The sequence below is a fragment of the Spodoptera frugiperda genome, chromosome 9 (genome assembly GCF_023101765.2).
Source record: "Spodoptera frugiperda isolate SF20-4 chromosome 9, AGI-APGP_CSIRO_Sfru_2.0, whole genome shotgun sequence".
Taxonomy (NCBI): Eukaryota; Metazoa; Arthropoda; class Insecta; order Lepidoptera; family Noctuidae; genus Spodoptera; species Spodoptera frugiperda.
The window spans coordinates 1,667,083-1,681,549 of NC_064220.1; the positions used below are offsets into that span (position 1 = coordinate 1,667,083).

Below are 14,467 nucleotides of genomic sequence, written 5' to 3' on the forward strand. Positions count from 1 at the left end.
ACTAGGTGATTCGTTCAAAACATATGTGACTGGGTGATGTAACATCTTGCTCAGCTATTTAGAAAGAAAAAAGTAAACATTCAGTATTAATTCACGTTTTGCTAGTTATGATGTCTATTTCATCATCATGTTAATCACAAAACTCAAGATTCAAGTGTGGGAAAGCCATGCTTCGGCATAATGGGCCGGGTCGACCGGACTGATACCACGGTCTCACAGAAAACCGGCGTGAAACAGCGCTTGCGTTGTGTTAGTGAGATTACCGAAGGCCCGATTGCCACCCTCCCCAATCTTTCCAACCCCCGACTCTTCACACTCTTCTGGACATGTCTAGAGTCTGTTGTAATTACAGATAATTTTGAAAATCGAAAAGCTTAGATATGTGTAATGGAAATCTTCAACTCTAAAGACGTTTTCAGTAGACATACTAATAAAAAAAATCAACTACGAATTACTGATGCCAAATTATTAATACTAAACTTCAACATCTAGAACATAATTATTATATTTAAATACATGAAGTACGAAACAGGCATAAAACTAATGAACGGATAGTAAAATCTTCAAGTTTTTCTTTCAGAATAAACCTTTCCACTCTTATCAACTGCTCATGATATTTATTTATGTTTTATGGTCCCCATTGCCCCCATAAATCGTTACCCATGAGGATGTATGGAAAATAACGTAAAATGAAATACATCGTGCATATAATTCTTTGGGAAGAACGGTTTTTTGGCAGTCGCATTTTGCAGGCAATCTTTTATGATATATGTCTAGCAGTAGTCCTTGATATGCTTCTGCTGATGATGATGATGATGATGGGGTGATCTAAGTGAATCAAACGAACAAGTGTGTATAGGTAATATTTTCATCACTTTTTGTCGTAATGTGCACCTCTGCCTACCCCTTCGCGGATAAAAGGCGTCAAGTTACGTTACGTTTCATCACTACAATGCACCCATAGTTTACAGGGCGGTCTAAAATTTTAATACAGTATTAAGTCCCAAATATGGGCCCTTTTGGGCACCACAAAAGTACTTAATCTCCTTGCAATATACTGATAACATTGTTTTAATTTGACTGCTTACCACCAGGTTATCTGTCAACTCGTTTGCTGGCCAAAAACTGGTCGACTCCTAATTAGAATATACTGGAAAACATTAAAAAAGGTTTGGTGAATCTGATAATCAGTTGTGTTCTATAAGACTTGGTGTTTGCTAGTCGTTCTTGTGGCTGCAATACCAACGAGACTGACAATATAAAACAAATTTAAAAGCTAACCTTTAAATTCAATTACGACGGTAGGCAACCAATATCGTGTGCGCATTAACCAGGAATGCCTCATAAATGTCTAAAGAGACTCATAAATTTAAGTGCTGTACTCATAGAATTTACGATATTATACTTTATTTTAGAATTATTAGAGTTTCATTTCAAACGAGCTGTTTGTTTATCATCTAACTCAGAACAATGTGGAAATGCATCCCGTTGTACTTTACGCAAACATAAACTCTGCCTCACTGTAATTGAGTTGATTTCAGAATAATTAGCTTTGGGGGAACGGTCGTAAATTTTTTAAGCTTCAATGAAAAGTGAGCTTTCTAGGCAGATCGGTAAGGTTGGAATTTATGTGGAATGCAGAACAGTAGCTGTTGCTGAATGTGGCATTTTATAACAATGTTAGTGGGTTACGTAAATATTTATGCTTTTCGTTATAAAAGTGTGAAAACTGAATGCATTTTCTTTTATAACGTAGTTTCATACTTTGCCTTATGCTGGAATACTTACCGTCTAATTACCACAATGAGGGTGCTTTTCCACCAGAGATGTACTATGTAGCTATGCTGCGAAGATGTAATTGCTAAGCTGTGAAACTATTTCACAGTTTCCACTGATACTAAGCTACGTAGCTGTGTGAAGAAAGATGTCCTACAAAGATGCTCAGCCGTACCACACTCCTACCACATAGGCATACCACTAGTAACCATCTATAGCGCACATTCGTAGCACGCATCCATAGCACACATCCATAGCACGTATCCATAACACGCATCTTTCCATATAAAAAACAAATCTTAGTTGAACCCGTTTCCACCAGTGCTAAGCTACATGTACCAATGAAAATGATTGATGAAAAAAAAACAAACTTCCACATTAATTTATAATATTAGTGTGATTTACATGAAAATTCTCTATACTGTAACCTGTCATACAAATGTAGAAAACATAATAAAATCCTTCATTTCAGCGAACAACGAGAGAACTCGTAAATAATAAGTGATTTACCGCTGTACAGTACAGGTGTCTGACACGAGAATGTGTTATACAAACATACATTACATATACCTACCTGACTGAATCACGAACTTACCTTTACTCATTTTATTTGCGTACATTTTATTTTCATGAAAATAGTCTGTTTTTCAGCTCGGAGTTTTTTTGTGTTTTGTGTATTAAAAGTTCTACTTGTCTGTTTCAGCAGACTGCTTCGTTGGTCGAGTGGTTGCTAGTGCGACTGCCGAGCAATAAATCTCGGGTTCGATTCCCAAGTCGGACACAGTATTGCTGGGCTTTTTTCAGTTTTATGAAAATTTCTCAGTAGTAGCACAAAGTCTGGAATTATGCCCAGTATATGGCAATAGGCTCACTACCTATTACATGGGACCCTCAACACAAATGGTGAAAAATGGGTATTTAGGGCATTATTTTATTTTATTTTATTATTATATTTATTTTACTTCCACACAGGTAAGAATCTTATAAAATAAGCACCACAAAACCTTTGCACCGAGTGCCGTATTGTAGATAGCATTAAGTGCCGTAATGTACACCTATCTGCCTACTCCTTTGGGAATAAAAGGCGTGACGATACTTTCACTTCAGTACTTTCATGACAGTAAACAAAAGCTAATACTACATACAGAATCAATAACTGAAATGTCCTTCTCACACCTCATTACATTAACTTAACTAAGGGACAGAAACATTAGCTGGAATTAGGGCGTCGCCATTCCTAACGTGTTGACGCACTTAAAGTAATTAATAAGGATCAAAGGACCAAGAAAAGTTAAGGTAATGTTCCATCATCGTGTTATCATGTGGTTTTACTAAATTGTCCTAATGGACCTAAAGTTTGGTGGGTCGAGTGAATCTTCTAAAGAAGTACGAGTAGTTTCTGGTGATTTGGAATCTGATTTATATACATTAGTTGCTGTTGCCCGTGATTTCGTCTGCGTAGAATTAATTACTTTTGATAGAACTTGAGTTTCTGATATTGACTAAACTCCCAATAAAAGCCTCGTTAAAATCGGTCGAGCCATTTCAGAAATTAGCCAGAACATATACACAGACAAACAGATGTAAAATATGTGAATTCGGTGAATATATCGTATATGTATATAAAAGCGGTTATTTCAATTACAAACAGTCGTCACTCTAATTTATTTATTTATTAGTCGAGTTCGTAAACTACCAAGGTAATTGGTTTAGTGGTCCCAAAAGTTACTAAAAACATAATTTTCCATCAGATATGGAAATTATACTATTAAGTTTCACGGTTTGTGTCTAGAACCGCAAAATCACATACTTACTAAACTGTACCTGTAGTCCTTTAAGTCTGTTTTAAACTCACGACCAGATTTAAAAACGCCTTTTTGTTCGCTATTTTTACCAGTTTTTCGTCCAATCATTCGCAGCAGTTTTCTCTTATCCACGAATCTTTTCCATAACAGATAACATAATAAACAAAACACATTACACCCAGTTTCCAGTTAAACAATAGGCTCACCACCTATTTAGTACATGGGACTTACAACATAAGTTGTGATTAACATACATAAAAAAAATACGGTCGAATTGAGAACCTCCTCCTTTTTTTGAAGTCGGTTAAAAAGTGGGTGTACACAGTGGCATTATGTGCCATAATGTGCACTTCTGCCTACCCCTTATGGGATAAAAGGCGTGACGTTGCTTTTCTAATTAAACTTTCCACACGCATATATTAATTGTTTCGCACCAACTGTAGGTTGGAACACCAAAGAAAATTATCGACATCTAACGTAAACGTAAAGATTACAAAACTCTTGAAATTGAGATTGTTTCGAAACTTGTGTAATTATTTGGACAATATTAGGTTTCATTTATAATTAAAAGGTTCCGATGTTTCGCTTTAATTAAGTGGAAGTGTTTTTTTTAAGGTTTTCTATTATTATTTTAAGGGGGAAATGGAAAGAATCGTCGAGTAATTAAAGTTTGTCGTAGTGAAGTGAAGTCGTTCTTGGAATAGGTTGAAACGTGACGTAGTAAGGTTATTTATTTCTATGTTGTTGTAGTTATTTTTAGGTTGTTTTGTTTGTTTACTTAATTTTGTATTTGGTGCTGCAGCTATGGAAGCAACAACTTGATTAAATACACGTAAACTATTTCAGTTTTGGTACTGAGGTGAGGTTAAGAATATCAGCCAGCCTAGGTCCATTTAATTTTTCTAGATTTTGTGCTAACCTTATAGCCATTTGTTTCTGCATTAGTACCTACATTATGCTCAGTTACTATGTACTCGTAGTAAACAGCCTGAATTCGACTTTGTTGTAATAATAATCAGTCAGAAGTGATTTTAAACAAACTTTTACCTACCTGTATTAACTAATAATTAAGTTATGTAACTACAAGATTGCCAATGTCACCTGTGTCTTGATTAGATAAACTTAACCAAAATTGGTTGAAGTATAATAAGATTACTCTAGTTTTAACTGTGGGCGGTGTGTGGGTTTTTAATCGATTTCAATTACTCGTGGATTATAATTTTCTCCAGTTAAAAAGATATGAAAAGTATTACTTAGGGAATGATGATTTTTTTTTTACTTTTTAGGTAGTGTACACAAAATGTAATATGATGGTGGTATATGGATGATCCATAATATAAGTATACATAGATGGGCTTAATACCACATGATAATCTCTAGGAGCCAATCATAGTTTCAGATAGAAAAATTGGGTACGGAAAATGGATTTGTTTAGAGAAAAGGTGGAAATTATTAATTGATAAATGTTTATCTGAATATTTATTGTATTTAATTGAACTAGTGGTCGCCTAGTGGTCGAAATTCGACCATATACGATTTAATTTACAACGATTTAATTTAATTATCCTTGAACGTATGGAAAGTGGAATACCAATTTTTATTTAACAAATTGCTATTAGTTTTGTGAAATTCAAATTAATATATTCCGGCGTATCATGAATAACCAATCCTCCTTCAATGAGAAACCTCTTTTCATATGAGACGTGAGAATATCATCGCAATGTCTGTCAATTTTGACATTTTGTCAAATACGATGCTATGCATGGTAGTGTGTGTAATGTTTTATTTATTGATTTGATGTACTTTATAAGCATTATTTTTGAAAAATATTAGCATTTTTCACTTCTCCTACACATAAACTATAAGTGTACCAAATTTTATGCTCCTACGTCCGCGCAATTTTTGTAAAAAGGTTCCGAAAGTTTTTGCATCACGTATTAATATATAGATATAGGTTTTGTATTTCAGTTGCTCTCACTTTAAGGGTAATTTTGTATTAAAATACTTAATATATTAGTTGTATTAAGTGAAGATTTTATTAATTATTCGAATGAAATAAAACAACCAATTTATGAAAGAAACATTTTATTTTTTTTATATTTTTTCACTAACAGTGCATTCACAGTTAAAGTTTCTTAGGGCAAGAAACTATTATTAAAAATAATAGGAAAACAAAAGGATACACTTTCGAAATAGCGTGAAATATAAATAGCTTACAATAGTTGTGACATACATATATATAGTATATTTTTTCTCTAATTTTATTAGACTTAAAGATTCGTGATTATTATCCTCTACAGAAGGCCGTGTTCTTAGGCATTTAACAATAGTTTTTAGTAATAATAATATATGTCAATTACGAAATAATGAATCGTCTTACTTGCACGAAGATATACTACAAGATTTACATTTATATGTCAAGAATAAAAGTTACAGGTTTATATTTTAATATACATATGTTATATAAGCCTATATGAAGTTAGACATTATATGAAGATATATACATATACAGGTAATGAGATTTACTAGCGAAATTTTAGCAAGACTAATATATAAGTCTCTTTTTAGGCTAGTCTTAAAGATAGGTGTACATTAGTATTTATTCAAACAAAGAATGTGTTTGTATGAGTTAAATGTTAGAAATCGTACTAAGAACATTATTTTCTTTACAAAGGAATTTTTACTTTAAACTGTCTCTTCGATGTGACTACTCGACAAGTTTCAAGTCACATGCCATAAAGGCCAGATTTGACTGCACGATCTTCAACGCTTTGCCTCACACACGGATGTGTTGATTAACCCCTCAAGCGCCATTCGTACAAGCGAAAACGCTCCTAGCGCCTTACGTACGCCTTCTGATACATATGAGATAGTTGCTCGTTGGAGAAAAATCAACGTCCAATGAGGCTTGAAGGGTTAAAGGCCCACATCGTGGCTTGAAACTAGTCAAACAATTACTTAAGAATGTCTTACATAAGTTAATAATTTTATATATTTCACGGTAGTTTTTTTAAAAAATAGTTGTAATAAATACATTATTATAATGCAGCTTTCCATTCTCGTGAATTGTATCTTTATATAAATGTTTGTGTAATAATAAACTAATTGTAATTCCACGAAGAATATTATTTTTATAAAGTACCATTTCTACGTTTTTGCTCGCAACAATGAGTGAACAACAATACTTTTAATTAAAGGTTGCAGTTTTCCAACTGTTTGTAGAAATAGCATAAAATAAAAATAAAATATATGCTTTTAGTTTTGTTTTTATACAATCTGCTATAATAATAAAAGAGTATTATTACAATTTTTTTCTAGAAACAAAAGAGTAAAATTCTTTTTGTTCTATATTTAATATTTAAAATGTTACTGAAGAAAGAATAACTTCTGTCTGTGTACATCACCACTACCTAAATGAACTTATCATACTGCCGATTTACAAACAAAAGCACAGCAGGCTTACCATGAAGCATCTTCCCCACTAGGAACATTTGTCGCACAGTCAACAATGTCGCGGTGATGTCGTCTGACGTCGCCCGACATCATCCGACATTGCCCGATGTCTCTGAGAACATATGTCGCTTCGACAAATATTGTCTCCTAGAAGAGACGAGGCTTGACTCTGCAAAGTGCGTGGGACACGCGGTCACGATGCGTTGACGCTGCGGACACGATCGTAAAAAGCGCCGTGAACGCAATTTTGTCCTGTTACGCTTGACAACTTAAATGTCCATCATTTAAACGCTAATCAAATAAACTATTGCAAACGGTACGGTTGCGGTATTGACACTGAGGCTTGACAAATTAAGTGAAATTATGCTGTATATATTATGTGACGTTTACACAGCGTATTCACGACGATGTCAATGTTGGTACATGCAAATTCTACTGGATTATTAATCTATCTGTATTATATAAAGCTGAAGAGTTTGTTTATCTGCTTAAACAGGCTTATCACTGGAACTACTAGTCCAATTTGAATAATTATTTTTGTGTTGGAAAGCCCATTTTTCAACTAAAACATCACGCTTTGGTTAATAGGCGCTGAGCAGAGCGAGTGAAACCGCACCGGAGTCGCTAGTTTGTTTATAAATCTAGCTAGTATGATAAGTATCACACGTGTGACTGTTTCTGCTATATGTGTTAGAAATAAATACCAATAGCTCTATTAATTTTAATTCGGAGATAGATAAAAATGCGTACGTTATTGTCTATTAAAGTAAGTAGACTCTTTTATATTATTATTATCCTCTAAAACTATTATGACAATTAACTACTAGTCAAAAAGATCTATTATTTATTTTATATAACTCTGCAATTTCAATTAAAGGAACAACTATTTTTATTAACTTTAACGTAGCATAAATGGTAGATTTATCGGTTCAGAATATATTTTTAGAAGTCGATATATAATTTTGGAGTTATGCATTTAGTATGTACCTATACTGAATTACCTGCTTTTTGTCCCATGCAGAGTCATATAATAAAATAACAGAACACTAAAATTACTTACAATTAGTGACTAGATGAGAGTTAAATGTAACCTATGCGATATGTGACGCAAACACTTTCAAGCATAGCAATATGAACTTTATCTTAACAAACAAACGGTTTATATTACATAATTTAATCTAATACACTAAATCACAACACTGCAAAAATTTAAACGTTTTTTTTTCAATGTGGAATGTATATGGCTATATATATAATAGAATATTGAGTACATAAATAGCCTGTGAGTATATATAGAGAATCTGTAGAACATTCTAGTATATTATTTATACATCATAGAGATATATAGCGTAAAGTCAAAAGTATATATGAAATATGACATTACAAATTGGTCGTATTATGCCTTTTTTAATGAGAACCAACCATTCAATGTATTGATAGTGTACATTATATTATAAAGCGCCTAAATAGAGTTGACTTTTTTTTTTTTTTTTTTGAGGGTGGAAAATCATCCAATGACTTCTCCCGCCTTGGGCGAGGCGAGAGGGAGTGTCAGACTCTTACTGACTAAAAACCACCCCGTTCCTACTCCTGCCCGTCGAGCCGGAGCCCCGGTAAACCCGCTAGGTTGTCCGCAGCTCCGGAAAATAGAGTTGACTTACGAAGTTATTTTAGACATAATTTTGAACCTATTTACTTGGTTCTTCGGTTCTTAAAATGAGTTCTAATTTACCCGTAATCTTGAACGCAGTGTTATAGCTTTTGATAAAGATATGAAAACGGGTGATTCATCAACTCGTCCCACCTACGGCCCATTTGGGACGACTTGCAGAAAATCGAAATAAATATTATTTTCATTCATTGAACAATCTATGAACAAAACGAATTGAAATATACTTAACTATAAAATATTACTAAAATTATCTTGTCTAACTGACTGTACCAAACGATTATAAAGTTTAAAATCCCACCCAAAAAGTAACGTGGGACGAGTTGCAGAATGAAAATAATATTTATTTTGATTTTCTGCAAGTCGTCCCAAATGGGCCGTAGGAGGGACGAGTTGATGAATCACCCATGAAAACAAATATTTTTATTTATTTATTTATTTAATTAATTACAATACCTAACAGTATTCAAGGTACGCAGTAAGCACATTAACTATTTTAGAACATACGCTTCTTTGTAAGTATGTATAGTGTTCAGAAGTTTAATATACATTATTTACTTACCACTACATTATAAATATTACAAATTAAAATATAGGTAGTATAAAAAGTTTCTCATCAAAAATCTTAGCATCGAGATGGGAATTAGAAAAAGAAATAAATGTGACAATGATTTGAAATAAAATCAAAATGGAGAACACGAAAAGTCAGTTAGCTATATTCGAAATTAGAAATGACAGTTTACAAATTGAATTTAGAATCGAACTTCGCTAAAAATCACAAAACATTTCTGTGTTTTTTTTTTAAATAAGCCGATATTACTAAGCCGAAAAAATAACTACAAAATTGGGAAAAAATGCTACAAATCTGTTCCAACTATTTTCTATTATGAATTCAAATTTTATATGTACTTATAATGTTTTTTTCTATTATACTGAACGAGTTATATCTAGAAGCAAAACACGTATTTAATATACAATATTTTTTATCTACAGCCTCGCTTTACTACCTATGTAAGTCGTAATTATCCCAGGTTCAACTTTATGTACATATTTCTTAAGATTACATAGTAAAGCTTCACACAGATCACTAAAAATTACTTCTATATGAAAATGTGTTGGTACAAATATGAAATTGTTATGTGAACTACGGATTATATGAGTTAGGACTAAATTTTTATGGGATTTATATGAACATCCTTTACTTTAGTAAATAGAGTCATTTTTATGAAGTATTATTATAAAGTAAATAGATAGAGAGATAACTGAAATGCAACTTAACGTTTTAGACATAGGTTATGCAACTCTCAAGCATTAAAACAGATTTAGAAAAAGATAGTTCTATTTGCGACAGACATTTTTGTTTTCAAAAGCACAAAGACAAATTAAATTAATTCTTAAGAGAAACACATCTAAATACCTAATAATATCCACAGGTACAGATTTCAAAATTATTATAATACACAGAAACATTACAATAATGTCACTATTAGTGAATTAAAATGCGCTATACATAACTTGTATACACGTACGCAGTATCATCGTAATTATCATTAGCACTAAATTACAACTAACAGAAAAGCAATCAGTTTCAACAACATAGCCACAAAATTCTTAACTAACCACGTCAAAGGAAAAACGCTTAAAATCTAAGAGTATTAAAACATTTAAGTGTCATTTTTACATGAAACAAATTCTTTGGATAAAGCGATTTATGAGAGAAGTATTTACAATTATCGATTTTGGAATTTTAATTCTGAGATTCAGTTGCTCCACTCGATTCGTCGTTTTCTATGTCATCTGGTTTCGTCTGACCAATGTTGAAATCTTTCAAGGCGTCCTGTATATGTTTGACCTGTCAAAAAAACTCACGTCAAGACATCGAACTTAAATTCTCACCCTAAGGGTAAGCGTCCACAGGCCCGCATTATACGCATCGGACGCACGCAACAGATTTTAGTTTGTCGTGTATAGAAACTCACACAACTGCGTCCACTGATCCGCATCGTACGGACCGCTCATCGGCAATGCCTAAATGCGATGCGTACCGATGAAGTCATACGGAATGCTGATGCCAAAAATCCGAGTTAAAGTGAGATCGGCAATCCGATTGCTAATACTCGCGTCAGCAATTCGAACGCTGCTGATACAGTGGACGCAGTCTGAAAAAATAATCCGTTTGATGCGATCCGTCCGATGCGTACGATGCGGGCCTGTGGACGCTTACCTTAAAAGAAAATTCATAAAAAAATCGAAAGTTTGTAATAGAAACACAAAAAAATACTACGTCAAACCATTGGAGGATATCAAAGATTCATAGAAAAACTAAAAGTTTCGGCGATATATCGGTTGTTCGAAATAAGGAAGTTTTCGAAATAGAAAAAGTAGTATCTGACTTTGATGGACTTGAAAAAGTTGTTTTTTTCGTATTCAATCTAATAAAACCTTCGAAATTATTTTTTAGTACGGTACTTAGTTTTGGACAAACAAAAAGTTTACGTCTCTAAAAATATTTGTAGAGATTTTAGAGTTTTGTTGTTTACTGGTAATAAACATAATTTATATGACATTATATGTTTTTTAAATTATTTCTATCATTTTATATAAATGCAATTATTAGTAAAGACTGTTATGTTAACTGCTACTTTGTATATGGTACAATAGTTTTAATATATCCATGTAATAAAAACCCCTTACTAATAAATAATAAAAAAAACCGCCACCACGTCGGTGATGACTGGCGCTTAGTGAAGGATTTGCCATTCACTAGTTTTCTTTCGGCAGTTAATACTTTAAGCCTCAGACAAAATCGCGGTCAATTTTCTAAATCGAACATCTCTATAACATAACAATGACAATCTCAAAAGTCATTCAATAATTAATAGTGTAGTATTCACTATCTACCAATTACAATTTCAGTATTAAGTATACCACATCCCTATTAAAAACTGAATGTAAAAAAACAACATGGCGACAGCGTCATAATGATGCGGCAATCTACCGCAAAGCTCATAATTATGAAACCTCTGACTTGTTCATTCATTTTTTGTATCTCTCCTTCAACTTTCACCTTTTTGCAACACTTTTTGTTATAAACCCCTTTTGTTAAAACCCTAACCTTTACATGTCAAGGTTACTTGTATAAAGTATACTTGTATAAAGTTTAGAATTTATTAAAACATTAACTTAGTGACTAACAGAAAATAGTTTTAAGTAACTCATGAATAATCAAAGTGTAGACTGGAATTTTCTAGAAATAATTAGGCCAACACTTAGTGGAACTTTCGGTTGACTTCTAGCGTCAAATATTTGGACAAACATAAATTTAATTACAGTCTAGTGACAGCCTAGTAGCGTACCGAAATTGGTAGTTAGTTGAAATTGGTTTTTGAAGAGTCAAATCGTTTGAACCTAGCGTTTAGTCACGATCGAGTATTAATTTAGTTACAGGGCACAATTTAGGTAAGTTAGAAGAAATAAAATATGTTAAAAATTTGAATTACAAATCAGGTATAGACTTTTCGAACAACATATTCGATAATTTGAATTAAAAATTCCAATAATATTAATAAATGGTATTTAAAAATAAATAGGTACAATTAAAGAAACAGTTTAATGTATCGTTCGATTACAACTAACCAGACAAACCGTAACACGAAATTATCGACATCATAAACACCAAATAATACTCCTATCTATAAAAATATCATAAAGTTAAAAAAAGAGGATAAAATCTCACCTGGGAGGCAGCAGGGTCGGTGCCCGGGTGTAAATACTTGTGAAGAAAATAACACGTTCCCGGGATGTCCTTTGGGAACGAATTTGGTAGACACGAACGATCCCGGGGCTCCATCTCAAAGCCCGGGAATTTTATTAGCCACCTGTCAAAATTGTTGATTTAAGAAAATTGCGGACTAAACATCTGTTATGTAGGTTATCGGGGAGGTTTTGAAAAATGTTCGACATAAAGAACGAATAAGGGTTTCTACGAAACTAGGGTCTCGTAAGATCGTTTTTGATATTTAGGCCGAATAAAATGTGTATCGGATAGGTATTATGATTTATCATCTTTAAATTCCTAGTACTCAATGGGGCTACATTTAAATCATAGATTGGAATAGGCTAATCATTATTCAGAATTATTGTGATAAACTGATTTTTGATCGACTGCCTCATTAGTCGAGTGGTCGCAAGTGTGACTGCCGGACAAGGGGTCTCGGGTTCGATTCCTGGGTCGGGCAAAGACTTTAATTCATTATCAAAACTTTTATTTTGCAATTGTGAACTATCTAAATCATTTTCTTATACAACTGCTCAACCTTATTGGAGTTATTACACTCCGATCCAATGAAGAAACTCTACTCCAATAAAAAATACCTAAAGGCAAACTTTACATGCTCATATCGTATGTTACATAGCCTCATATGAAACCATTAAAATATGTGCCACTTTGGTCATAAAGCGCACCCTTTCACGCCAAAACTAATGGATCACAACGGAAACTCTACCCAGAATTTTATCAAGTAAAAGCCTTTAGTAACAGCACTTTAGGTGTATTTTGTTTTAGGCTAGACTTGACCTAATTGCTTTTTTGTATGTTCTAAGTTTTTGACATAAACATGGCCTCTTTGTATAATGTTATTATAAAGGGATAAGTAAGTTTTGTTACCATAGGGTCCTTAAAAACTGTTCGTTGGTTTTACTGATGAGTTAAGTCAATTTCATACGGTATAGCGATGGCTCCTACGTATATGGGCCAAACTAACAATTTAGCCATTTTGAGTTTTTAATGGTAAACGCATCTTAAAGATGTAATTAATTAGGTGAGCTTTTAAAAAAAAGAGATTTCTGCATAGAAACATGATTTTTTATTACAGTATAACGGCATATGTAACATGAATTTTAACGTACAAGGTCCTAAGAGTAGTTCGAGACTTATACGTAGGGAGTTCCCGCGCGTTTGTGTCGTAGTTTGGACCAATCTGCCAATTTGACACTTATACGTTGAACGGAGCAACGGCCGCAATGTGATGAATACAAAAATTGTAATTGCTGTGTTTTTGTGTTACTACTTGTTTATAAGTAAAAGATGGCATTCAATTATCGTGCTAAGTTGTCTAGAAGTCGGAATTTAGTGAATTTGACACTGGGATATGAAAATAACAGTGCACAGAGCAATGATTAAAGTTATGAAAACGACGATTTTATAGAAAATAACGATGATAACCTCTATAAGTACTTCATATAATGTTTTTTACAGACAAGTCAATTTTTAAACTTTGATTAACTATTGTTTTATAAATAAATTAACCGAAATAACACGAGTTTTTAGGATGAACGGCCAATGTGGCATATATATTTTACGTGTTTTGTTAAAAAAAAACACTTACACCTTACAGTATTTGTTTTATTTTTGGCCTGTTAATGTGTGCACGGGTTGAAATATTATTGGAACTACTATTATTATTAGTTACGTTTCCATTCACGGGACCACAGGGTCCCGGACCTTTGGAAGGCGTACGAGGAGCCGAAGCCAACTCGCAGAGGCCCGTTGAACAATTCTAATCTAAATGTATACAGGGATAATCGCCGGCTGATATCCCATTAGCCGGCGATTATCCCTGTATGCACTATGGAAGTACACCAAAGGACAATCCCCGGCTGATGCAGGACTATCGTGCAATATGGAAGAAAAATGATTGGGTTTTGGATGTGAATGGCTAATGGACTGGTAAATATGGTCAAGACTCAACACAGGGTCCCGGAC

General features: G+C 33.3%; 1 protein-coding gene across 2 annotated transcripts in view; it reads right to left on the minus strand.

The window, feature by feature from the left end:
- Nucleotides 1–8,036: 8,036 nt before the first annotated feature.
- LOC118271253 (head-specific guanylate cyclase) overlaps nucleotides 8,037–14,467 on the minus strand; it is a 105,001-nt gene continuing 98,570 nt past the window's right edge. For both annotated transcript variants that reach the window (XM_050695868.1, XM_050695867.1), the window contains 2 exons: nucleotides 12,440–12,581; nucleotides 8,037–10,555 (listed from right to left, as the gene is read on the minus strand). In XM_050695868.1, the coding sequence (XP_050551825.1) occupies nucleotides 10,451–10,555; nucleotides 12,440–12,581 (247 nt within the window). In that variant the 3' untranslated portion in view covers nucleotides 8,037–10,450. The remainder of the gene's footprint in view (nucleotides 10,556–12,439; nucleotides 12,582–14,467) is intronic.